Source organism: Macrobrachium rosenbergii, chromosome 4 (assembly GCF_040412425.1).
Source record: "Macrobrachium rosenbergii isolate ZJJX-2024 chromosome 4, ASM4041242v1, whole genome shotgun sequence".
NCBI lineage: Eukaryota > Metazoa > Arthropoda > Malacostraca > Decapoda > Palaemonidae > Macrobrachium > Macrobrachium rosenbergii.
In genome coordinates, this window is record NC_089744.1 from 45,307,292 (window position 1) to 45,334,432 (window position 27,141).

General features: G+C 36.7%; 1 protein-coding gene across 6 annotated transcripts in view; it reads left to right on the forward strand.

The window, feature by feature from the left end:
• ida (anaphase promoting complex subunit 5 ida) overlaps positions 1-27,141 on the forward strand; it is a 202,497-nt gene that overhangs the window by 97,464 nt on the left and 77,892 nt on the right. For all 6 annotated transcript variants that reach the window (XM_067096145.1, XM_067096121.1, XM_067096138.1 and 3 more), the window contains exons 8-11: positions 12,489-12,660; positions 19,268-19,449; positions 24,437-24,551; positions 24,915-25,043. In XM_067096145.1, the coding sequence (XP_066952246.1) occupies positions 12,489-12,660; positions 19,268-19,449; positions 24,437-24,551; positions 24,915-25,043 (598 nt within the window). The remainder of the gene's footprint in view (positions 1-12,488; positions 12,661-19,267; positions 19,450-24,436; positions 24,552-24,914; positions 25,044-27,141) is intronic.

Consider the following 27,141-nt stretch of genomic DNA (forward strand, 5'->3'; position numbering starts at 1 on the left):
GAAGTGCCTGAACAACATTCCCATTTTTTCTTTGCATTTGGCCAATAGTGTTGCTATTTGATCATTTTATAACATATTCTTATTCAGCATCACACCAAGGTCTTTAACTGCTTCCTTATTTGTGATTTTCTGGTTATTAGGTCTCCTATATGTATATAGCATTCCTTCTTTATCACCATAATTTATTGATTCAAATATATCAGAGTTAAATACCATCCTATTTACCTCAGCCCATTCATATATTTTGTTTAGGTCTCTCTGCAGCGAGTTCTTATCTTCACAAGTAATATCTCTACTTGCTGTCATCGGTGAAACTTCTCACTACCGAGCCCTTAACATTACTGTCTATGTCTGCAATCATAACAAACAGCAATGCAGCTAACACCGTACCCTGTGGCACGCCGGATATTACCTTAGCTTCATCGATTTCTCATCGTTTGCAATCACTATGTTTTCTGTTTTGCAAAAATTCTTTTATCCATCTTCCTACTTTGTCCACAATATTATGTTTTTTTGATTTTTTTCGCTAATATATTATGGTCTACCTTGTCAAAAGCTTTTGCAAAGTCTAGGTAAACCACATCTGTATCTTTTTCGTTTATCATATTTTTATGTTTTCATGGTGGACTAACAATTGGGTTTGTGAACTTTTTCCGGGTACAAAACCATGTTGTCCTATATTAAACAAACTATTTTTTAATAAATGTTTCATCATATTTTTCTTCATTACCCTTTCATACACTTTCATAATATGTGATGTTAGACTCACAGGCCTATACTGTAATTACTTGCCTCTAGTCTTGATCCACTTTTGAAAGTAGGGGTAATATATGCTAATTAATGCTCATCATAAATCTTGCCTGTACCTACACTTTTTCGTAATATTGCAAGCAGCTTTGTGATAGAATGAGCTACTTTCTTTAACGAAATGGCAGGGACATCGTCTGGTCCGGCTGCTGATCCCTTTTTAATTTCATTAATAGCATGCACAATATCGGCTTCATTAATATCTATGTCCGATAAAATATTCACTATTTTCATCTCTTATTTCTGTATCATTATCTTCATTATCAAATCTAGGTATAAATTCTCTCTTATATCGTTTGCTAATATGTTGCATATTTCCTTTTTTTAATTTGTTAATCGCCCTTCAATTCTTAGAGGGCCTATTTCCACTCTTCTTTTATTCATCTTTTTTGCATATGAGTAAAATATTTTGGGGTTTTGCTAGATATTTTGTAGGGTCTTCTCTTCTAAGTCCTGTTTTTCATTTTCTTTTGATTGTATAATCTTTTGTTCTGCATTTTCTATCTTTTTAGTTCCATCACTTTCCATGCATTCTTTTCTTTTGCAAGACCTTTTTTCCACTTTATAATTTTCTGAAACAAGATCCTTCTGTCTCCTGGTATGCATGACTGATGTTTACTTTTCTTCTTCGGTATATACTTTTCCACTATTTCTCTAATATTTTATATAATATATCCGTATTTACCTGTATATTATCACTTACGAATATATTTTCTCAGTTTTTGTTTAATTCTTCATTTATTTCTGACCATTTTATATTCTTACTATAGAAATTGTATTTTCCATATCCTTCCCACTTTTTCGTCTCTTGCTTATCTCTGTTTTCACTTGCTTTGGAACGGACTGTTAATTCTACGACATTATGGTCTGAAATACTCGTATTATACACTGTTATTTCTCTAACATAGTTCACCTCGTTCACAATTACTAGGTCTAAAATATTATCCTTTCTTGTTGGTAGGTGATTTATTTGCTGAATGTTATGTTCTAGTAGCATATCTAATAGCTTTTCAAATTGCCTCTTATCTTCTGCATTACTATTACCCTCTTTTTTATATGTATAAGTACAACCACAATCTTCTATTCATTCTTTCCAATCTATGAAAGGAAAGTTAAAGTGATTTCTACGTATATCATCCAATTTGTGTATTATTATGTCAAACTCTTTAGTATTAGGGGGTCTGTATATTACGATGTTCACTAATTTTTCAGATTCCAATTCTACCATTATTAATTCACATTCTGTGTTACTGTATTTCTCACAGATTTTTCCTTGATTAACGTCTCTCCCATATATCACTGTTCCCCCTTGATCCTATTTTTTCTATCTGATCTATAAGTTTGGAACCCTTTATCTGATCATCATTACCAGTCTCTTGGGAGTACCAGGTTTCACTTATATTCATTATATCTAGTTTTTCAGTTTAGGTTAATTCTTCTAAAAACTCTATTTTTCTTTTTGAGTTACTTGAAACTAAACCTTGCGCATTCATTTATATGATGGTTTGCGTGTTATCCCCATTATCTAATATGGGTAATAGTAAGGATTTTCCCATGTCTCTTTCCTGTTCTGATATGTTGTTCTTTTCTTCATTTCCAGAAATTCAGACATTAAAAAATCCAACTTTTCCAATATATTTGATCTTCCATCTTCATATTTATTGTATCTGCATTTATCTCCGATCTGCACCATCCCCTGGCATCATAGATACATTGCTTGTTCCTTGCTCTGTACCTAGGTGCTGATGCCTCATATCTCGATGCTAACATTTCATAACGTGTTGTTGACTTGCTTTTTTCCTTCATCCCATGTTCTTTATTCCTTTCTTTATTTGCTTCATTTTTACTTTGATTTTTAATATGTATTTGATTTTGATTTTTATTCTTTGTGGCTACAGGATGCATATATCTGCATTTTTTGTTGAACCTACATCCTTTTCCTTCTCTCAAGTTTTGCATATTTTTGGATGTAGATCGCTGCATTCCTCCTCATAGCCATCTAGATATGCACATTTGCCATAAATCTCATAATTGTGACATATCATGGGATGTTTGTAGTAACATCTTTCACTGAATCTGCAATTCCCTCTTTTAAAAAGGGTGCAGACTTTGTCTTTCTTTCCTTTTTTTTTCTTGCTCTTTCCCATCAGTATGAAGAGCCGGGTACAGCCTCTTTGGGATTTTATTTTGGGTTATCATGTCATAATTTATTTCATTATATATATGCTGCTGTATTGCCTCATATGTAGAATCTATGAGTTTCTCTGCATCCATACTTTTATCCTATTCTTTGTTTTCATTATTTTTTTCTGTCTCTTCAATCTTATTTTCTTCTTTTCCATCTTCCTCTTCTTCCTCTTCCTCATCTTCTTCATCCTTTACTATTTGCACATTGTCTTGATTTAATAACATTGTGTATCCATACTAGACATGTTGAGCAATATACTCTTGTGTCCTTATTTTTATTTTGTTGGACTTCTGCACATGTAGGATGAGTAGGTACGTGGCATGCATAGCATTTCCTGATCAGATTTTGTGGATTTACAATGCTATACCACACATTACATAGATTACATGCTTTAGGCATTCGTTTTCCTATTGCATCAATCAGTATATTCACTAGATTCACCTTATTCATTTTCTTTGTTGGGATGTGTTGATTGATGTAAATTTTCTTTATAAGTCTCTTAATCACTTGGAATTTCTGTGGTACTCTTCAATTATTCTCATTATGTTTTCTGCAGACTTGCTCCAATTTAAAGGATCATATCCTTTCAATATGACTGTGAATATTTTTGCATCTTTTTGGTTGGAGTTATTGATCTCAACGATAAGAAACCCTAGTTCCCTGCTTGCCAAGTCATCATATTGGTTATCTGCAAGGCGAGCAAGGTTCCTCCATTTCTTACCACTGTCGTTGCTAGACACTTCCATGATGTTCAATTTTTAATAATTCACTCGAAAAAACAACTTAGTCGACGCTTTATCATGCTATTCTGACATTAATCACGAACGCTTCTAGCTATAGGTCATTCGCTAATTGTATGTTATATGTGTGATATCGGGTTGATTATTCAGACCAAGAACGAATACATCTCACCGAGTTGAAGATTGTGCGTAATTTTGACCAAAAGATGGGTCTTATAGTAGATACAATGGCCCAATTAGGGGCATCAGTGAAAGCCTGTATGGATAAAGTGGATGGTAAGAGTGTTAGTGAAGTGACAGTGGAGGAGGTGGCTGCTCGTCCAGCCGACACTCCTAGGCAAAGGTCAGTGGTGTACTCCCCTATACATGGGAGCAGTCATACCAGAGGCCCAAGGGAGGTTGGTGGTGTCTGCCCACGGGTAGTTGCCCACTCGGGTGGACATGATGCAATGTCTTAGGCTGCGACAACAGATGGCCGTTGGAAAGGTATCCAGACTGAAGTGAGTAGGCTGTCCTCGAGTTCTGAGGCTTCCAGCCCTGAGAAGAGGCGCCAATGGCACTTTAGTGACGAATCGCAGCCACTGAAAAGGCTTGCTGTGGATACAGTTTGCTTCCCTCCAGTGCCTTGCAAGAGATTCAGAGAACCCCTGCAGCAGCCATCATGCAGTTTCTGGGATAGCCTAGAATGTTTTTCTCCAGAACGTCCTGTGCTGGAACCCAGGCATTCTTCCTCGCTAAGATGTTCTTCGTTATCCAAGCACTCTCCTTCCTGTCGTGAATGCCCAGTAGCTTCCGAGCACTCAATAGCACTTGAGCTCCCGATAGCACCTGGGCACCCAGTAGTCCCCGAGCCTCCAGTAACACCCAAGCGCCCATTAGCGCACAAGCACCCTTCAGTATCTGAGTGCCCAGCAGTGCCCAAGAGTTCAGTACACAGATGTACTTTGCCTTCCATGGAGCGCTCAGCACATTCTCAGACACGTCTTGCGCCAGATGCCAAACTCTTGGCACCAACTTGTTCATTGCTTCCCACTGTTGACACTACGGATCTGTCATTAGCACCTATTCAGCGACAGCTTGCTGACATTTTGAGTCGTCTTAAGAAGGAGCCTTTGTCTGCTCAGGCCCGTAAGGAGTTGCACCTGTCCCGTTTCATCGGAGGAAGAAGGTGATGTGATCAGGACTCCGCTCTGTCGGCCTATGCAGCCTTATTGAAGTACTTGGATTGTGACAGTGCTGAAGGAGGGCTACTCCATCCCATTCAAAGAGAAGCCCCCCTGAGTCAACACCCCCGTCGTGTTGACTGACTACTCTGTAGGCTCAGAGAGGTTTTCAGCCCTCTTGAACGAAGTCTCATCCCTCCTCAAGAAGAGAGCCATCGAAGACGTCGAAGAAGTCGGTGGGAAGGTTTTTCAACCATCTCTTTGTAGTTCCCAAGGCATTATGGGGAAGGAGGCCTGTATTGGATATCAGTGCCTTGAATTTCTTTGTCAAAAAGACAAAATTCAAGATGGAAATAGGTCACTCTGTCATGTCATCCATTCATTGAGGCAACTGGATGGCAACCATAGACATGCAGCATGCCTACTTCCACATTCCTGTACACCCAGAATCCAGGAAATACCTAAGATTTGTGTTCTGCAGTAAAGTGTACCAGTTTCAATTGCTCCGCAAATGTTCACTCAAGTCCTTGCTCCTCTCGCCAAGTGGCTATATCTTATGGGGATCAACATCTCTCTCCTTTTAGAGGATTGGCTTCTTCAATCACCTTCGAAGGAGAGGTGCATGGAGGACCTTCAGAAGACCCTTCGCTTAGCACAGTATTTAGGCCTGTTAATAAAGTTCCAGAAGTCCCAGCTGGTTCCATCACAGAGGATTGTATATTTTGGGATGATGATAAACATTCAGAGTTTTCGTGTTTTTCTGTCCCCCAATAATTCAGTCATGTCTGAAGAAAGTGAACAAATTCCTCGGCCATCAAACCTGCTTGGCCAACCAATGGATGAGCCTTCTTGGTACCCTATCCTCCGTGGAGCAATTTGTCTCGCTGGGAAGGCTCCATATGAGAATCCTTCAGTTTTACCTGCAGGCCAGCTTTGGACAGGAGAGCTCATCCAGAAAAATTTGTCTTTTCTATCTTTCAAGACATCAAGGAGGACCTCCTGTGGTGGAGGTCAGGAGACAGACTGTCAGAGGGGAAGTCCCTTTTCCTGTTGAGCCCCAACCTAGACTTATGCAGACACGTCAAATCTAGGTTGGGGGACTCTTCTAGGTAACCAGGAAGTATCCGGAACGTGGTCTCGGGAACAGAGTCGCTGGCACATCAACCTCAAGGAACAGTAATTTGTTTGGGCCTACAACACTTTGCGACAGAAGTTTACAATCAAATGGTGACCACACATTCAGACAACACCATGGCCCTGTTATATATAAAGAAGCAAGGGGGGACTCATTCATTCTCCCTTTGCGAGGTGGCAAGATCTCTCCTCCTATGGGTGGACCACAACCAGACCAAGTTAGTGACTCAGTTCATCCAAGGCAAACTCAATGTCCTTGCAGACAGGTTGAGCTGCCGCAGTCAGGTATTCACAGAGTGGACTCTTGATCTGCAGTAGTGCAAGGATCTGTGGAAGCTGTGAGGGAGACCTCTCATAGATCTTTTCACGACATCCAAGAATTATCATCTTCCAGTATTCTGTTCGCCAGTCCCGGACCCGCTAGCATGGGCAGTGGATGCCATGCTACAGGACTGGTCAGACAAAGATCTTTATGCCTTCCCACCATTCTGCATGGTACGAGAAGTCCTCGGCAAGTTCTGCAACCACACGAATGTCACGATGACTCTAGTGGCCCAATTCTGGGCGCAGCGGGAATGGTTCCTAGATCTCCTCAAGCTTCTGACAGACTTCCCGGGTTGTTACCACAAAGGCCAATTCTGCTCAGACAGCCCCATTTCAAACAGTTCTACCAAGGATTGCCCACTCTGACAGGTTCAGACTGTCAGGAAACTCCTCAGACATAATGGGTTTTCAAGAGCAGCTTCAGAGGTAATCGTGAACTCTAGACATCCTTCCTCTGGCAAAGTCTACCAAGCCAAGTGGGCAATCTTTAGATCCTGGTGTAGAAAACATGACATTTCGTCTTCTAAGATGTCTGTAGCAGACATTGCAGACTTCCTTCATTGAGGACATCTAGGGGCTTTCCTCCTCTACAATCAAAGGATATAGGGCAATGCTGAGTTCGGTATTTTGGTGCACAGGCATGGATCGTTCCTCTAAACAGGACTTTGATACTTCCAAACCCAAGGGATTAGATGCTGTCTCTTGGAATTTGGATGTATAGTATTACCCCAAACTTGTGCGATTCAAGTTGTGTGAATTCACAGACACAAATTTTTCATTGGAACCTAATTAATTTTCATACATGGGTTTTTCACAGACACGCGAACACTGAGAAACCCTGCAAAAGTGTTTGTTTAATTTGTTATGTAATTTATAATTTTTCAAGCTTTTATGTATAAATTAAATAACATTAAATATTCAAAGTTCTCTCTCTCTGTCTCTCTCTCTCTCTCTTACTGAGATGAGAGAATTTTTATGGTACATGTATACAGGTATGTGTATTTGTTTTGTATGGTAAATAAATTTTGTACTAACAATAAGTACTAATTTTCAAATATTAATGAGATTAAGATTAAATAATAATAATAATAATAATAATAATAATAATAATAATAATAATAATAATAATAATAATAATAATAAAACTTTAATTACAAAATTCGTATTTTTAACAAACAAATTCTTTGACTCATCTTTTGTAAGAAGCTCAAGGCAAAAGCTGTCAGACATGTCATTTAACATGACAAGAAGGGGGACTGTTGTTGATCAGGAGTCAAAGATATCTCTCTCTCTCTCTCTCTCTCTCTCTCTCTCTCTCTCTCTCTCTCTCTCTCTCTCTCTCTCTCTCTCTCTTGTTTGTAGTTAGAGCAGCTACATGTTACTGTTTCTAACTGTACAGTAGGTAATTTTAAATTGATCTAATTTTACCTTTACCGTCTACAAACTGTATGCCGTTCTAAAACATAGACATAGAGCATTTCTGAAAGAGACAGAATAAAGAATTTTTTAAAACAAAGTTGAGAAGACTTCTAAAAATAGATCTGTGGAATGGGGGGGGAGAGAAATAGTATACTGTACTAATCTTCACACTTTCCTATATTCTTACGTTAGCCATTTATTTCTTTTGTAAGGGTAATGTATTAAGCTAACTTTTAAGTGAAATTACAATAACCTTAATTTCATTTAAAAGTTAGTTTAATATTGAATTTCCATCTTTTGATATCTAACGTAAGAATAATTGATAAATAATTTCAACCCTTATCTCTCTCTCTCTTTCTCGTTCATAGTTAGCGCTCGTACATTTTTACAACTATTATTTCTCTGTACATCTTTACCTGTATAGTAGATAGTTTAAATCAATCTAATTTTACCTGTACCTTCTGCGAAGTGTAAATCCGCTAGTGTGGCAAATACATTCTAAAACATAGAGACATAATAACTAAAAGTTGTATTAGTCAAAATAAAAAAACATTGTTTGTTCATGAAAAAGCATTTTCAGAACAAAGAGAAAGAGACGTAGAATGAATTATTAAAAAGAGGTTGAGAAGACTTCTAAAAATAGATCGGTTGGAAGGGGGAGAGAGAGAAATTCTCTTCCAACTCTCTATTTTTATGTCAACCATTTATTTCTTTTTTGAATGAAATTACAGTAACTTTAATTTTATTTAAAATTTAACTTGATAATTTGGGAGCATGGTTAGGGTCATATTTAGTGTTTAAACTTCAGAAATAAGGATTTATTAGCATTTTTAGAGACCGTGCCAAACTTACGCGAAAATTCACCTTTCATGAGGGGTTCTGGAACCTAACCTCGCATAACTTCGGGGTATGACTGTAGTCCTGAAATGGCTCTCGTGACCCCTGTTTTGAGCCTCTTCATTCAGCTTCACTACAAGACCTTTCTAGGAAGACCCTCTTTCTTATAGCATTAGCGACTGCTAAGCAGGTCAGTGAGGTACATCAATGGTTCTTAAACTGGGGGGCGCCAGAAGCTTCCTAGGGGGGCACAAGCAGAGTTGCCAGATGGTGTCTATTATATTTTTAATTTGTGATGTTAATTACAAAATTGCCAAAAATGTTATCACTGCTTCCATATATTTTCTAATTATTATCTCAAAAATTAAAAATATAAGTCAATTTTAATTTCAAATCATATTTATGAATTGTCGTTTATTGTCATGATAAGTACTGTATAATAGCATACAAATAGACAACATATTGTTTATAGATTATAGCTGGCAAAAATTTCAAGGGTAGGGGGCATGGGATCTATACATAATGCAGAGGGGGGTGCTAGGCAAAAAAGTTTAAGAACCACTCAACAAGAGTGTCGGATTTTCCCAAGGGGATGCTGTGTGTTCATTCACCCTGGGTTTTTTGCCTAAAAATGAGAACCCAACCAAACCCAGGCCTTGTTCCTTCACTATTAAAAGCCTGATGGAAATCCTAGGCCCAGAAGATGAGAAGAGAGTTCTTTGCCCATCGAGAGCACTGAGGTACTACCTGCTCACGAGATCAGAGCGATCGCCACTTCATTAACCTTCAAGCACAACTTATCCCTATCTTCTATTCTACAAGCAACTTATTGGAAGTGTAAGTCAGTCTTCGCAACTCATTATCTTCGTGATGTGGAAACCATATTTGATAATTGCAGCACCTTGGGTCCATTGTTGGTGGCTGGCATGGTGTTGGGGGATGAAGTATAGGAAGCTTTTTTTTCCTTCCATTTCGCTTCGCCTTGAACTAAGGTGTCCAATCTTAGGGGAGCCTGGGGGTACTGTGTACCTGGAGTGCCCACCAGACTTAGCTTTAATGGATGGGTGGTGGTTTTTTGTTATATGGTGTAGGTGACATTTTTGTGTGTTTAAGTCTGGTCGATTGTTTTATGGTACTGCGCCCAGGGCTGTTTATTTGTATGTTTTGTTATGTCACCGGGTTTATCCCTTGCTGCAAAGCTCCCACTCCCACTGATGTAGAGGTGTGTCAGGGCTACTCTGCCACACCCTACACGGTTAAGATGAGAGCCAACCAGAGGCAGTATCTACTTGCAGCAGCTCTCTTACCAGGTAAGGAACAACAAGCATTGTACCAATGCTAGTAATTTCTGTTCTCTAACTCATTATCATCCGTAATGTTTTTGGGTAGAAAAAATCCACATATCCCACCTCTTGTGTCAATCTGGAATTCAGCAGTGTAATTACTTGAGTTACATATATGTAAAAATGACATGTTTATAATAAAAAACTTTTATATGTACATACCAAGTAATTACGAATCAGAGCCCTCCCTCCTCCCCTCATATGGACAGAGGGGCAAAAACAATTGAGCTTTTTGGTATTCATGAATTATTACGGAGAAAGAGAGAATACAATATTAATATTAATACGGTATTTGAAAATTAATAATAATTTTTCAGAGAGAACTGAGTTGTTCACATCGGTAAACTCTTTTGTGTTTCGCGGGATTTTAATTAAAAATTTTATTGATACTTTTGTATGGTTACATTAATATTAATATTTTAAAATCAGTAAATCATGTTTTTATCATAAGAAATGCTTTTAGTCATGAAAATAAAGTAAAAATCAATAATTAGTGAATATTGCTCTCTGAGAGAGAGAGAGAGAGGTTGAATTAAGTTGTTCACATCGGTAAGCTGTTTTGTGATTTTGGGGATTTTAATTGAAAATTTTATTGATAGTTTGTTGTGGTTACCTTAATATTAATGTTTGAAAATTAGTAAATCAGTTTTTTATCTAAAAAATATATTTAGTCATAAAGATAAAATAAAAATCAGTACTGTATCTGGTAAATATTTCTCTATGAATGTAAATTTTATTTCTTCCGTTTGGATCGGCATCATCTGAAATATCGTCAAAAATCATAAGAAAACTTTACTTTTAAACCTTTGGGTGTCTTGACAACAATGTATCCTGCATTTTTATTGATTTTTTCATCAAATAACTTCCATATTTTGACCATTGTGCAGTTTTGGATCCATATTCTTCAGTTCGGATTGGCATCATCCGAAATAACGTTGAAAATTATAATTATACCTTATTTTATTCCTTTGGGTGTCTTGAAAATAACATATCCTGCATTTTTATTGAGTTTTTCATAAAAAAAACCTACAAATTTTGACCATTCTGTTTTTTGGATGCATGTTTCTTCCGTTTGGATCGACGTCATCCGAAATACCGACAAAAATTGTGAGAAAACCTTACTTTTAATCCTTTGGGTGTCTTGAAAACAATGTATCCTGCATTTTTATTGAGTTTTCCATAAAAAAACCTCCAAATTTTTACCATATTGGAGCCATGTTTATTTCATCGGATTAGCTTTGTTGGAGTCGTTAATTTGGAACATGCGTTGTAACTGGGGAAATAATATTTTATTAAAATGTTTGAAGAGGTCGTAAACTCTGAATGTCGGAAGCCGGGGACTGCCTGTACATATATCTATACAGTATAATAATTTAAAGTGGTTCTTGTACGTCTCCGGGGTGACAGTAGGGAATGTGGGAATTCCAAAGTTTTCTGGGAACTCCAGAGGCTTCTGGGGCTTCTGAAGGTTTCAAGCAATCTTGAGGCTCTGGAACCTTTGGATTTTTTTTATGGAGAAAAAATGGATTTGGTCCTTCCTGGAGATGGAAAGCTTCAAAGATTTCTACAGGGGAAACAGATCCAACAGGAGCTGAAGACAGCTTCTCATGATCCTGGAGTCTAAGAATGTAAGGTGTTATACGAAGGTATGTGAAGTGACAAAGTCATGTCTGAAGAAAAAGGAGGTGATGTGTTTGAAGGCACTGGTGCCTTCAAGGTCCTGCATTTTAAGCTCCTGCGTTGTTGTGAACCAGTGCCTCTTGCCTGCTCTGAAAGGCAGCTGATGGCATAGCTCAAAAGAAATGAAAATATCAGCAGCAAAACCACTTTGCCCCATGATCTTGGCAAGTCGCCTTCGACGGCAACATTGTTACACTTTTGGGGGCTGACTTGAGGCTGCTGAAGAATTCCAGGCAAAGTCCAGAATATTCTCATAAGGTGGATCATCTTCTCAGTTGCCGATTGATCATCCAAATGACGCACTTTCGTCAAGGAACTTGCAAGCAATTAAGATCTGAGTGTTTGCATCTTATACCTTGTGCAGATACTTTATAGTGGGCAGGACTAGTTATCTACACAAACAATAGAAACTAAGTATATATAAAACTATTTTATTATAAAAATGCCATTTTCCTGCATCAAAAAAAAATATGCTGTATTTTGTTTTTATGTCTTATTGATCAGCGGCTCAACTTTCTTTAATGGTAACATTTATATAAATCTCCTAAGGGAAATTTTAAAAATTTAAGTTGCTCTGTACTGTCAAAAGAAAATTTTCCAGTTTTTGCTCATTATTGATGTAGAGTTGTAAATTCCTTTACTTTTGTATTATTATTATCTTAAGGAATTTTTAGTGTTTTTAGCGTCTTTGAAGCCATTATGTAAATTTCAGTAAAAGTTTGAAAGAAAATAATTTTGAAGGTCATAGTCAGAACATTGCAGTTTTTTTCATCAGTTGCTGCTCATCAGTAAGACAATTTTTACTGACACATGTTTACGTAAAATCTGATGATCAACCTTTTTCAACTTCCAGGGATACTGATAATGTGGGGCATTCAAATCACAGTACACGACAACAAGCTGAGCTGTTTATTAGTCGGCAAGCAACACTGTTGCAGATTAATGAGACAGCTGCTCTTCCCCCACAAAAACTTCAGGAAAAAATTCGACAGTTGGTTCAACATAATCCTGACCTTGCAGAAGCCGTAAGTTTCAAGTATATTTTCTTCTGTTAACCTTTTAATTTGTCAGATTTGGTGTTACCAGTACTGATGAACCTGCTGATAGTTTTTATTGTCTGGATAATTAGTAAAACATGATATTTACTTGAAAATTTTTAGTCTTAGCAGGAGTTATATTTATGGTAAATTAGTGCATGGTGCAAATTATGGGGAATAAAGTTGAACTCTACCAAAATTAAGTGTTTGACTGTTAGCTGGTGTTGGCCATTGCATAACCCAACCCAGACCTTTTTGTTGGCAGTGTTTAACTACATGAAATTCATTTAAAAAAAAATTCTAGATGTCATTCCTAGTTGCAAATTCACTATGCAAAACATATCTGATCTATTATTTCTTTTATTGTATAAACAGATGGAGAAAGGGTTTCAAGCTTTCTTGGGGACCTTTGGTCTCAAAATGTTTTTATTTTTTCATTTTGCCATATTTTGAGTTTGCTCTGCAGTTTAGTCTCTTAACAGCCGATTCACACCTTAAATTATTGGACAAAACTAGAGTTCTATTAAATTACATAATTTGGAATGAATCTTACCTACTGATAAAGTTAGCATTATCTTCGCACCGTTTGGTGCGATCAGCATTTTAAAAAATCAAAATATGCTTGGCTAACGTGCTAGGACTGTCTTTGTATTCACCTGTTTCCCACGAGGCGGTGCTGGAATGTTTATGTTCTGTCACATTTCTTCATGCCGGCGTGTTAACCACATGGTCTCGATTGGCTTTTGTACACTTTGATCATTTCTGGCTAATTTCTCCAAGAGGGTATTGTGCTTGTTTTCTGTTTTTACTTTATGTTATCTGCAACCAGCAGAGATGAAAGCATTAGGCTGTATAGGAAAGAGTTTGTGAAAACTGATTGTTTAGGTTTTGCCATTAACCATGTACTGTATGTTAGCAGCTATGTTAGACTAGCTGTGCAGGCTCGATTGTAGTTTTCTTGATATGTAGATTATGAGTGTTCTGATGAAACGATGTAAATTTTGTGAAGTATCAGAAGATGTTCGAGGCCAATAGTTTACATAGACAATTAGGGCACACAGCAGCTTAATCAGTTTTTCCTCTTGTCTTCCTGTGTTACTTCTCCTCCTCCATTAGTGTACCTGATAGCTAGGTTAACTCTCTCTCTCTCTCTCTCTCTCTCTCTCTCTCTCTCTCTCTCTCTCTCTCTCTCTCTCTCTCTAAGTGGTTCAGGAGAAAAATAATAATAATTGACATACATTCTTTTATTAGTTAGGTTTTTGATCGAAATATCAGGGCCAAAATCGCTCTCCCCCCCAGTTTTCGACCTTTTTCGATATCCTCCGCGAGAGAGGAATTGTTGAAGCCTTGGCTTCTGTCTGTAGCCCGCCCTCTGGACTGCCCTGTGTCAGTTGGTTGTCTCCTCTGACAGGGAACCAAGGCATGTCTCGGGACCAAGGTTCTGTGCTCTTCGACAACTCTCTCTCACCGTTTTTTCTGGTTCGGTTTTGGCACCAAGCTGCTGCATAATTCCAGCTGGATGGGTTCCATGTTTTGACTCTTGCATTAGTTGGCTCCAGTGTTGCCAACTGTGACAAACTGAAATCTGCTTTACATAGCAGTTTTTCCCCTAAGTTAGCAACACTGGCTGACTCCTGTAATATCCCTTTGGAGTCTTCCCTCTAGGATCTTGCCCCTACAGCCTTTTTTGCTGGCAGTTCCATGTTGAATTTCCCAATTTACACTCGAGTTCTGCTTCAGTAGAGTTCACATTCTCAGTGGAGAAATTTTAAACATGTAACCTTAACTGAAGTTTTGAACTCCCAGTTCAAGTAGGTTGTGTAGATCCTCAGTAGGCCATATGCAGTTTTTTTTTTCAAGTGTCTGTCAAAGAGTCAAGTAGAACATTTGGTAGTGATGGGAGGGTACTTTGTACTTTTTGTTATATTTTACCCCTATCACCTTCCTAATATCCTTCTCTCCATGCTCTTCACACAAAAATTCAGTTTGGAAGGGTAGTTTGGACAGTTGTTATGCAACAAGGCCATCGAGCCATGAGTATGTCTTTTCTGAACAAGTTTATTCATACTATACTCACTTTTCAGGGAGTCATTCAGTTTGGTCGTGGCAGCTTTTCAGAAGGACAGAGGATAAGTTTTGTAGACATGTAGGACAAGTACTTCCATTTCCCAGTACTCCTTCAGTCGAAGTAAAGTATTCTCCTTAGGCATGGGCAGTTGATGTCTTCCTTCTAGAATGGCTAAATCTAGACCTTTAGGCTTTTCCTCTGTTGGCTGTTTTTGAGTTGTGAACTTAGCAGATCACAAGGATGATTTTGTTAGTGCATCCTTGGCCCCAAAGGGAATGGTTCTCCTAAATTTCTTTCCTGGTGGTAGATGTTCCTCATCTTCTTCCATTCAGGAAGGATCTTTTCAGACAGTCTTATTCAAGAAGATTCCTTCAAACCTCCATGTACTTCATTTCATCATTTCACTGTGCGGAGATTGTCAGTTACATATTACTAACTAAGGGCATTTCTAGAATGGCCAAGGAAGCAATCCTTAAATCTAGAAGGCCCTTCACTGTTAAACTTGTGTTTCAATAACAGCAGAGTTTTTTTTATCTTGGTGCTTGTCCAGAGTGATATCCAGCACCCATTCCACTATGTATCTAGATTTAAGCACTACCAGTATCTCAGCAACGCATAGCAGTTTTCTGTCACAGCGATCAAGGATCCCACTTTACATTGCTTTCAGTTTTACGTCATCCTGACTGGAAAATTGCACATGATTTAAAGTTTGAAAAGGTTTTCAATCTTTTGTTCTGGGAATTTCTTCTTCCAATCAGGATTTATGATGAAATTTAGACGTAAAGGAGCGTGCAGACCGCCGAATTTTGAGGAATTATCAAATTTTAGTTGTTAACCGTTTTCTAGCTGTATTCTGCAAGAGAGAGGCTTTTCTCACAGGTCAGTGAGAGAGATGTCTGGGCACCTCCATCATTCCTCCATGAATTTGTACCAAGCAAAGTGGGCCATCTGTAATTGGTGTCATAGGAGGAGTTAACAGGTTGGAGTATCTGTTAAGCAATCATGATCAAGATCAGACTTCCTTATCTACCTTTGCTGAGACAAGCACCTCTCAGTTTCTAGAGTGAAAAGCTATGCTCAGCCTTATCTCAGGTGTTCAAAATTAAGGAATTGGATCTCCACCTTGGTGGGATTGTTAATGCCTATGAGAAACTTCCAGCAGTCTTGTCCTCCTTGGGAGCTCCATCTCACAGAGTGGGACATATCATCATTGCTATGAAGCCTTATGAGGCCTCCCTTCAAGCCTCTGTCAAGTTTTTTGGACGGTTTCTTTTTATTTATGGCTTTAGTCTCAGTGTAGAGGCTAGGGGAGATAGATAGCCTTTCCAATCTCGTCCACCACTCAGATGCCAGGGCTGCCTGGATTTTATATGCTAACCCTGAAGAACATTTCAAGCCAGCTGCAATGTGAATAATCTTCTGGTAAATTGCTTCAAAGTAAAGGGGACGTTATATGGGAAAATCTCCATAAATTTGGATAACTGTAGACCTATTGATTGGTGTGGAAAAATGTCAGAGAATATAAAAATAAAATCAAACATAGTATGAATACTGTACTGGAAAGAATGAGAAATGCAGCATACACCTACTATAAAATAAGTAAATATATCCATAAAAAATAGGCAATAGAAAACAGATATTTTTCATTTTAGCAAGAACAGCAGTCATATTCAGGCAAAGTCAGACACTGTTGTGTATGCTAAGCAATATGAACTATGAACTGTGAATTACTGAAGGATGTAAAGCACCACCTGAACCTTAGCTGTGGTAGAGGAGTAATATTTGATCATGGCCTGTATGAATTCTCAGCGGTAAAGATACTAGACGTGTCCAGGTAATGTTTGGAAGGTACAAAAAGTTTTCTAGAACTAAGATGGTAAGTTTGATGTTCTTATCCATATTTGTATTGAAATTGAAAGAGTAAAAATCAATGAAAATGAGCCTAAGCCCACTCAGTACTACGATTGTTCTAGGTTTGGCAATCCATCTCACTTTTAAATGAGTGAAAAAGTGTGTTGAAATGTACTTCACAAGAAAATGGTCGGTGTACACAAGCCACAAAATGTGTATATTGTAAAGAACAGCATAAAGCAAAAGAGAATATTGTTGAAGAATGCAAAAAAAGAAGCTGCCATACAGAAAGCAAAAGCAGAATATCTCTCTCTCTCTCTCTCTCTCTCTCTCTCTCTCTCTCTCTCTCTCTCTCTCTCTCTCTCTCTCTCTCTCTCTCTCTCTCTCTCTCTCTGTGCATTATGCTTTATAAAAAAAAAAAAAATAGTTTTCGACAGCCAGAGAAAGGTGAGCATGATGCTTGGTATGTATAGTATTGAGGCTATATGCAAAGTTGCAATTTTAATTTCCATGACCTTGTAAAAAGCCTCTATCTTTGACCTTAGCCTGGGTAACCTAAATATATGAAGATGTAAATTCCAGATGATTGTGGAACCTTTGGAAGAGGGTTGCTTCAGAAGTTGACTGGAGAAAATGAAGATGTCTGCAATCATGGTAGTAAAGGTATCAAGTGCAAGAGAGTTCAATTCTTTACACAAGAACCAAATTTTGTCCATTTTCCTTTGTGAAATAAGTGGTTGAGGCTCTTGAGGCTCTACTTGGTAGTTCTGATTACAGCTTGTACAACCATCAGAAAACCTCTTAGCTTTGAGCCCATTATGAGTGGCCTTCATATGTGAAGATGCAAAAACTCCAGATAATCAGGGAATCTGTGAGATGGGGTGGCTTCTGAGGCTTCCCAGTTGAAGCTCTTGGTCATCTAGAATTCGGCTTTTCAAATTAAGGTTGCAACTTTGCTTGATAATGATCCAGTGGCACCTCAGCTTAATGGACACAGCTCATCAAATTTTGTTACTTATCAGATGCATCCAAATCTAGCACAGATATAAAGATTTCCTACTATATTATGTAAAGTATGAGTGGTTATTTCTTCTTGTGTTAAAAGTCCTAACTTTAGTGTAAAATATAGTTGCATAATGTAATGTACATGCTCTACATTGTTAAATTTACTCTTAAAAAGTAATTTTTTTAAAATGAAAATGTCACTCTTTACTCCTCCACAATCATGTGCTCAGAAATTCAAAGATGTTTTGTTAAATAAATTGTAAATTACATGCATATATGCACTGCACCTGTATTTTAGGATAAGCAGTGACAACACTGCAAAACACTGTTAATCCAGTGTACAAAAACACTTCCTGTAGTGAATTTTTTTGAGTGATTGGGCCATGGCTCCTGTGTTTCATTATGCGAACACATGCTCAGAAATTCTTAGACCTATGGTTGAGTTATTGCACTCATATGTGTACTGCTACAGAACAGGGAACTATTGTTATAGCACTGTACAGTTAGCTAAATTTTAGCTCAAACCTCATAATTTAGATTGATAAGTTGAGACTTTGGGAATATGTCGAGGTTGTCGTCATCCAGAATCCCCAGAAAATCCCATGATGGGTTTTCAAGGTATGACCACAAAATGGCAGCTAGTATGGATTAAAGTTTCTCATTTATTGCTTCAAAAGGGTAAATGAAATATGTACAATTTTTTATTACATAAATTTCTACAGTAGCAAATGCATCAGTATGAAATTATGGTTTTTTTTTTTTATAAAAAAGTCTTATTGGCATTAGATAGGATTATTCCCATTCCTGCTTTGGGAAAACTCAACTGGAATATCAAAATTTTAGCCTAAATAAATAATCTGCAGAATTTTATTGTCATTCATATGTAACCAAAATAGCGTCTCGAGGACAAACTAATAGTGAGTTATCTCTGTTTGAATATATTTACTTTAATACTGTAGATGCCATAAGCATTTAGTGTAGGGTGGCCTGAAGATCATGTGGTAATTTGCAAAATGTACTCGCATCCAAATTTGTCAGCATAAAACTATTTTTTGGCTTTATGTAATGAAATTTATTCTAGTACTGTTTTATTTTTCATAATCCAGTTATACTCATGTACTTTTTTTTCTAATACATCGTTTATTTTATCTTGAGCTAAATAGAGAATAACATTATTATCTGTGTAGATACAGTTTATGGAAATAGTAATAAATATGAATTCAAATAGATTTTTATTAATCTTGTAAATAGCATAAATGAATATCAAGGTGGTGTAGTTCTACACAAAGTTTTCATTTATTTAATTTATGTACCCTCATTGGTCATGCTTCATTTCTGTGAATAAGAATGAGTAGTATTTCATGAATTTTCTGTCTGTCTTCTTAGATGCTAAAGCACTTGTATTATGTTCAAAAACTGCGGAGCTCCCATTGCCATTTTCCCCACCTACTCTGTTTTCCTATTCCTGCTTTCTCACATTTTGCTGTAATTTTAATGTCCCCAAATATATACCTACCATGTCAGACTTCATGTTAAGACTAACATTATAAACAATAACATTGTAGGTTAGCTGCATAAATTTTGACCTTGTGATAACCACATATGCAGATTAGAAAAGAAAATATTGTGGTAATTGTGAAAGTATTGATTGATGTATTTATCTGCTTTCAGCATTATCTCAGCTACTTGAATTGTATACGCACAAAAGAATTCTCTGGAGCTGTACATAGTCTGCTTCATGCTTATGACAGTCAGTTAATGAATCGAGATAGCAGCCGATTGGAAGATCAGGGACGAGGCTTTAGATATGCAGCATTAAATGTAGCTGCTCTCCATGCACAATTTGGACACAAGTAAGTTTGTATTTTCTGTAGGAGGAATGGAAGCATGAAAACAAGTGTATCTGTTACAGTCGCTAGAATGCCAAATAGCATAGGATTGTTTTAATGCATTGAAATGTCTAAGAAAAATAATGAACTAGGGCATAATTTTCATATATTTCTAAAAGTTTAACATGTGAATATAAAAAACTTAAAAATAACCAGGCTATTTGTGCAAAAGTTATTTTATGGGGATTGCAGGGAATTTTATATAATAGTTGACAACACAGGAGATGCTTGAAATGGAAGAGTTTGATGTCAGCCATAAATAAGAAGTGTACTGTATTGTGAAAAGATAACTAAGATGACAGTGTTTTTGTAGTAGGACTGATTAGGTGAGGTAGAACATTTCTGTTAGTTTGCCAGTGTACTGGACTGCATGGCCAGAATTGAAAAAGTAGTAAGAAAAAAAGAGAAAAGTGATAGCATGAATAAAAAATTGTAAAGTAAACATGTTTAAAATTTGATGCTGGCATATGGTATGCACTTGTGAACACAGTATGAACATAGATACATGCAAAGAAAACTGAAAACAAAATTTAGATTTATGGCTGGAGTTCACTGGAAAGTTCACATCACGGATGATGAAGTAGCAGAATGGTATGATGCCCAGAGGCAGGAAGGTAAAGATCTTTAAGATTGAAATGGTATGGGTATGTAATGAAAAGAGGAGAGGCGTAGTTGGTTAGAGTTGTATCATGTGGAAGTGGTTTGACACCAATCAGTAGAAAAGGCTAGTTTATGTAAAAAGCTATAAATGATGACGTAGACTTGGATGGGAATTCAGTAGATACTTGGATGGAGATTCAGGTAGAAATTGCAATAGATAGAAGAGAATGGAGAGATTATATATGATGTGAAACTTATGACAATGAGAATCTACTTGGGTGTAAAATCCCACTTCTTTGAAAGAGTATCAGAGCTTTTCTTCTGTCAAAGCCTAATTGGAGATTGCAGAGTCTGTGGGAAGCTATATACTGTATGGGGCTATTACTATGGTTAGATGAGAAGTGATGGTTCTGAAAGTCCTCTATAGTGGTTGTGTCAGGTTTTACTGGCTCTCCTCTTTCCCCCTCCACCTAACTGCCTTTCCAGTCTTGCACTACAAGAAACATCATTTTCTCTTGTTCCTATTGACGATTTTTCAACCATCTCTTGGTTCCTTAGGTGAGGTGTGCCAGGAGAATGTTCATCTTTCACTTAGTGGGGGTTATTTCATTATTTCTCAGCCATCTCACAGGATTTTTTTTGAGGCTTAGGGTTTTGTTGACCCAACTTATTCTTCTGCATGGCAGACAAATTTGACATAGAGGAGCTCTCTTCTATGTTTAGGCAGCTTGTTGATAGTTGTGTTTTCCTTACTATCATTTGGTTGAGGAGTTAGAATCAATAAAGAATAGGTCTTTTTCTTCCTCGGTTATGCTGGCCCCACAAAATTTGTAATTTAGGCCGTTTTCCCTTTTGGTTAGAGCAAGATTTTAGTTTTCCTTCATTCTGGCACAGGCATCATTGTAGAATCCCAGTTCAGTATTTGTACTACTTCGTATACACCGCTACAAAGGGCCACATAGTAGGTTTTTGGCACCTTACAGTTGCGTAACTGTCTTCTATTCCAGATGCAGAAGCTTTTTACTGCTTGGACTTTGGAAAATTTGTTCTTGATTATGAGTTATTTGGATCAGTGCAGAGGTGGAGAATTTTGTCCATTTTTTTCTGTGGGATTGAAGTTCAATTAGCCGAGCTTTCACTTAGCAGGTTTGCTTTCATGTGGTGCTAGCTTAAGGACTTTTCTGGTGCCAGAAGATTTTAAGATTTGAGAGGAGTACTTGGAGTGTTGATTGCCTCCTTATTCTGTTCTTTAAGGTAGTTATGTAGGATGTTTCTGCTTAACCCTAAAACGCCTACTGGACGTATCATACGTCGACTAAAATTGTCTGTTGGGTGCCAAGTGGACGTACCGTACGTCGACTACAAAAAATTTCAACCTTCGGTCAACTTTGACTCGACCGAAATGGTAGAAAAACGCAATTGTAAGCTAAAACTCTTACATTCTAGTAATATTCAATCATGTACCTTCATTTTACAATAAATTGGAAGTCTCTAGCACAATATTTCGATTTATGATGAATTTTTGAAAAAACTTTTTTCTGACGCCCGCACAGTAACTCGGCCGAAAATTTCAAATTCATCATTTTGTCGTAATTATTGCACTGTTCTGTATTAGCCGTTACATAAAGTTTTATATATGAAAATGTGCGCAATTTCATGTAAAATACAGCAAAATACAACCCATGGTTGTAGCTTTTATCAGTTTGGAAATATTTTCATATAAACCACGATAACTGCCAAAATTTCAACCTTCGGTCAACTTTGACTCGACCGAAATGGTCAAAAAACGCAATTGTAAGCTAAAACTCTTACATTCTAGTAATATTCAATCATTTACCTTCATTTTGCAACCAATTGGAAGTCTCTAGCACAATATTTCGATTTATGGTGAATTTTTAAAAAAAACTTTTTCCTTATGTCCGCGCCAGAAATTCTTTCGTCACGTTGTCGTAATGTTTGCTTCGTTTTATATTAGTTGTTACATAAAGTTTTATATATGGAAATGTGCAGAATTTCATGTAGAATACAACAGAAAATAACTCATGGTTGTAGCTTTTATCAGTTTTGAAATATTTTCATATAAATCACAATAACTGCCAAAATTTCAACCTTCGGTCAACTTTAACTCGACCGAAATGGTCAAAAACGCAATTATAAGCTAAAACTATTACATTCTAGTAATATTCAATCATGTACCTTCATTTTGCAACAAACTGGAAGTCTCTAGCACAATATTTCGATTTATGGTGAATTTCTGAAAAAAAAAATTTTTCCTTACGTCTACGCGTGGTAACTCAGCCGAACATCTCAGAAATTCTTTCATCACGTTGTCGTAATGTTTGCATCGTTTTACATTAGTCGTTACATAAACTTTTATATATGAAAATGTGTGCAATTTCATGTAGAATACAACAGAAAATAGCTCATGGTTGTAGCTTTTATCAGTTTTGAAATATTTTCACATAAATCACGATAACTGCCAAAATTTCAACCTTTTGTCAACTTTAACTCGACCAAAATGGTAAAAAAACGCAATTGTAAGCTAAAACTCTTACATTCTAGTAATATTCAATCGTTTACCTTCATTTTGCAATAAATTAGAAGTCTCTAGCACAATATTTTGATTTATGGTGAATTTTTGAAAAAACATTTTCCTTACGTCTGCGCGGTAACTCGGCCGAACATCTCAGAAATTCTTTCGTCACGTTGTCGTAATATTTTCACCATTTTATATTAGTCGTTACATAAAGTTTTATATATGAAAATGTGCGCAATTTCATGTACAATACAACAGAAAATAACTCATGGTTGTAGCTTTTATCAGTTTTGAAATATTTTCATATAAATCACAATAAATAGAAAAAATTTGACTTTCGGTCAACTTTAACTCGACCGAAATGGTCGAAAACTGCAATTGTAAGATAAAACACTTGCAGTCTAGTAATATTCAATCAATTAGCTTCATTTTTCAACAAATGGGAAGTCTCTAGCACAATATTTCGATTTATGGTGAATTTTTGAAAAAAATTTTTTATGTCCGCAGCGTTCATTTAATTCATGCATCATTTTGTGATAATATTTTCTCTGTGTTGCTTTGATCGTTTTACAATTTGTTATATACCAAAATCCTCGCAATTTAGTGTACAATACAAAGAAAAACAAAATAACCCATTAGCTTTAACTGTTTTGCTCACAGCGCGATTTGTATAAAATTATATATGAAAATTTTTTTTGCGCTGTCATATATTTCAATATTTATATATGATAATATTTTTTTTCATTTCTGATGGTTGCATACTAAACTTCAGGCAATGACAAAAAAAAGGAGCCAAAAATGAACTCTTTAATCTTAAAAACTAAGCGTGCTGTGATTTTTGAAAAAAACTTTTATTCCGCTTCGGCGCTAACTCACCGAACGCCGGCATACAGGAGACGTTTTTGTAAATAGAGGCTTGGCGTTTAAGGGTTAAGAGCACCTTGATTTTATGAAGCAGCTCTGAAAGCCAACCCTGAAGAGGCCTGAGCTTTTGCTTGTTCTTGGTCCTCCTCCTAGTAAATATCCGTTTTTTATCCATTTTCTCTCAGACTTCTTCCTCATGGAAACCCTTCATCAGGATTCAGTAATGGCAATTCTTAGTTTCCTAGGATCTCATTTGCAGGCAGAACCCGTGGTAGTAAGTATTTAGGGATGATTGTCATTTCTTCGTAACCGAAATCGTGTCGAAAATCGTCGAAAATCATCAAAAATCATAAGAAAACCCTTTTAATTCTGGGTGCATTGAAAACGATGTAAACATTATTATTGAGTTTTACATCAAAAAACCTTCAAATTTGATTATTCTGCCATTTTGGGGCCATATCGGATCGGCGTAGCGTCGGAACATCTCGAAAGAAATAATTTCTGATGAATATATTTGAAAAGCGCCAGTAACCTCGAACGTTTAAGCCGGAACCGTCGTAAACCGGGGACTGCCTGTACTGTATTGTTTGTTAGACATTGGGTCTGAAAGCTTAAATTGCCAGTTTGCTGGTGCAACAATTTTTAAGATGTTTTTCATGCAAAATTAAAGAAAAGTAGATGTCATGAGGGAAAAAAAAAAAATTTCTAATGGAGAAATTCTCCTATTTTTTGAGGAAACCACTGTGAATTATCCATAGTACTTACTGGATTGGCTTTGGCTCATTTCAGTGGGGTGGTAGTTGTTGATACGTATTTAGATTAAGGTAGCCTCATACAGTCACACCAGCATGGTCACTTGCTCCAGGAGTAGCCCACAGCAGTTATGCATTACAGTATCATTGTGCTTCTGATTTTTATTATTGGTCTATGTTCATGTTTTCTTCTTTCTAGGAAAGTTGGATTAGCAATTTTAAAGGAAGCTATTCGTCTCGCACAAGAATGTAGTGATCATGCTTGTTTACAACATGCCTTATCATGGTTATATGTGTTATCACCAACACAAAAGGTTAGATGATGAAAAGTTTTTCCAGTTGTTTATCAGAAAATTATTTGACCCAATTTTTTATGAACTGTTATTATATCCAGTATCAGATGTAATATCCACTAACCCCAATTTAATAAAACGTAACTGTAATCCATGTTTCAGGTAACCCCAGTATAAGTCAGTTGTGATATTATCAATTTCTGTTTTGCATTGGGAGATAAATCATATGGAAAGTAAATGGAATATAGTTAATGAAAAATGTAAATTGTTTAAAATTCAGGTACTGTACTCGGATATCCGTAATAGATTTAGCTGTAAGGGAATTTTCAACATCAGTTACTGATTTTTATAGAAGCTGTAGTGACCTTATAAAACAATTTTCAGAGTCAGCTGATGAGACGATCAATCATAAAAAGTAGTGAGCTCTCCTTAAGCTATCTAAGTTCACTAGGTCGCTTGAATCATGCAGCACAGTTAGCATATACGCGTGCATCACCATCACATCTTTTACAAGTAAGTTGAAATTCAAAAGAGGTGAGAGCTCTGTAGAGGAACATTTCTTTAGACAATCTGATGCTTTTCTGTACGGTATGTAGTTCAGTGATGGCAACTACTGTGAACCTGGAAATATTCACAGCAGTTTTATTTCTTCAGTTTTTGCAGTAGAGATTTGTATACAAAAATAGAACTAACTCACAGTGAAAGTTGATCATATGACTCACTGAAAACCATTCTGATGCATATTGACTAACAGTGACTACAAATCTATAGTTCTTTGTTTGCACTTTGAAATGGAGGTTGGCTGTTTTTAAAAAGAAAAAGAGTTCAGTACAGTAATAAAATTCAAGTATGGTATTTAAAAAGATTATCACAGAAACATTTAGAAACTAAATAACTGTATTTAAAAAGATTATCACAGAAACATTTAGAAAGTAAATAACTGTAAAACAGTGTCATGTCCGTATCAGAAATTCAGATTTATAAGGTAAAGATATCATGTGTAAAGTATCTATACTGTATTTTGGTTATTCATAAATGTAAATTAAATAAGTAAGGTAATTAAGCAAAGGCTAAAAAACAAAGTGCTATAAAGCAAAGCTAATACAGGAGCAAAGAATAGTGAACAGCAATTACCAGTTAAAGCTTACTACAAAAATTACAAGGACAGTGAAAATAATGCAACATCAAGAAGGGAATGAAGCTGACAAGTTGCTGTGGATATATGCAAACCTGGACATAGGACCAGGTTGTGGTTGAAGGCCTTTGAACAGATATACCTTTACTTAAATATGTCTTTCCCTTTTAGATGAGTGAGCTAGCCCCCACTTACGGTGGGGTTAAGTTCTAACAACTGCATCATAAGTACAATTTCATATAGGATAGTTGGATAATTTGTCATATTTTACCATCAGTAGGACCCCCTTGAACTTGAAGATCTTATTTAAACCATTTAATGTACACTAGAATGTAGTTACTATTATGAAAGACTTAGTTGAATGCTTGATTTAATTGGTATTTTAATTGGTGTGAATTTTTAAAAATATAGATAACATTATGGATCAATATGTAATAGAGAGCTATCATTAACAAAAATGGAGAATATCTCATTCCAAAAGGCACTCGTCGGAAACGATAACCAACAATCGAGAAATCGTTCTTAGAAATACCATTAAACCTTAGAAAAAGTAACTTTTTCGTATCCTCTTCTCTAAGTAAAAGCTGTAAAAAGGCTTTTTGTTCATGAGACTTACCTGCCAGATATATATATAGCTGTAATCTCCGAAGTCCAACAGAATTTCAAAATTCGCGGCACACGCAGTGGCCGGTCAGGTGGTTAGTACACATTCCCGCCGCTGGGAGGCGGGTATCAGGAACCATTCCCATTTTCTATTCAGATTTTCTCTGTCGCCGGACTGTCAACACCTGTTGTCAGTTCCCCCGCCATTTGGATTTCGAAATTTGTTGTCACTTAAGTATTTTGGTTGTTTTTTTGGTATTCGACTTGGATCGGTGACTTGGCATACGCTTTTTCTGGACTGCTTTTGATATTGCTTTTGACTTTTCTTATAATTAAGATGTCTTCCTCTAGCTATCGAGTCTGTAGCTTGGGTGAATGTAAGGTGAGGCTATCGAAGGCTTCGATAGATCCTCACACTTTATGTATGAAATGTAGGGGTGTTGAATGTTCTATGGATAATCGGTGCAATGAATGTGAGGGATTATCTGAAGGGGAGTGGAAGAAATATGAAGCCTATATGTGTAAATTGGAGCGTGATAGGTTGAGGAGGTCTTCCTCCAGGAGTGCATCTGTAGATGGACAGTCAGGGATTTCTCCTGCTAGTAACCCTGTAGTTAACCCTTTAACGCCGAAGCCCTATTTTAAAAAACGTCTCCCGTATGCCGGTGGCCTCCGAGAGGTAGCGCCGAAGCGGAAAAAAGTTTTTTCAAAAAATCACAGCGCGCTTTAGTTTTCAAGATTAAGAGTTCATTTTTGGCTCCTTTTTTATCATTGCCTGAAGTTTAGTATGCAACCATCAGAAATAAAAAAGAATATCATTATCATATATAAATATTGGAATATATGACAGAAAAAAAAAAACTCGTATATAAT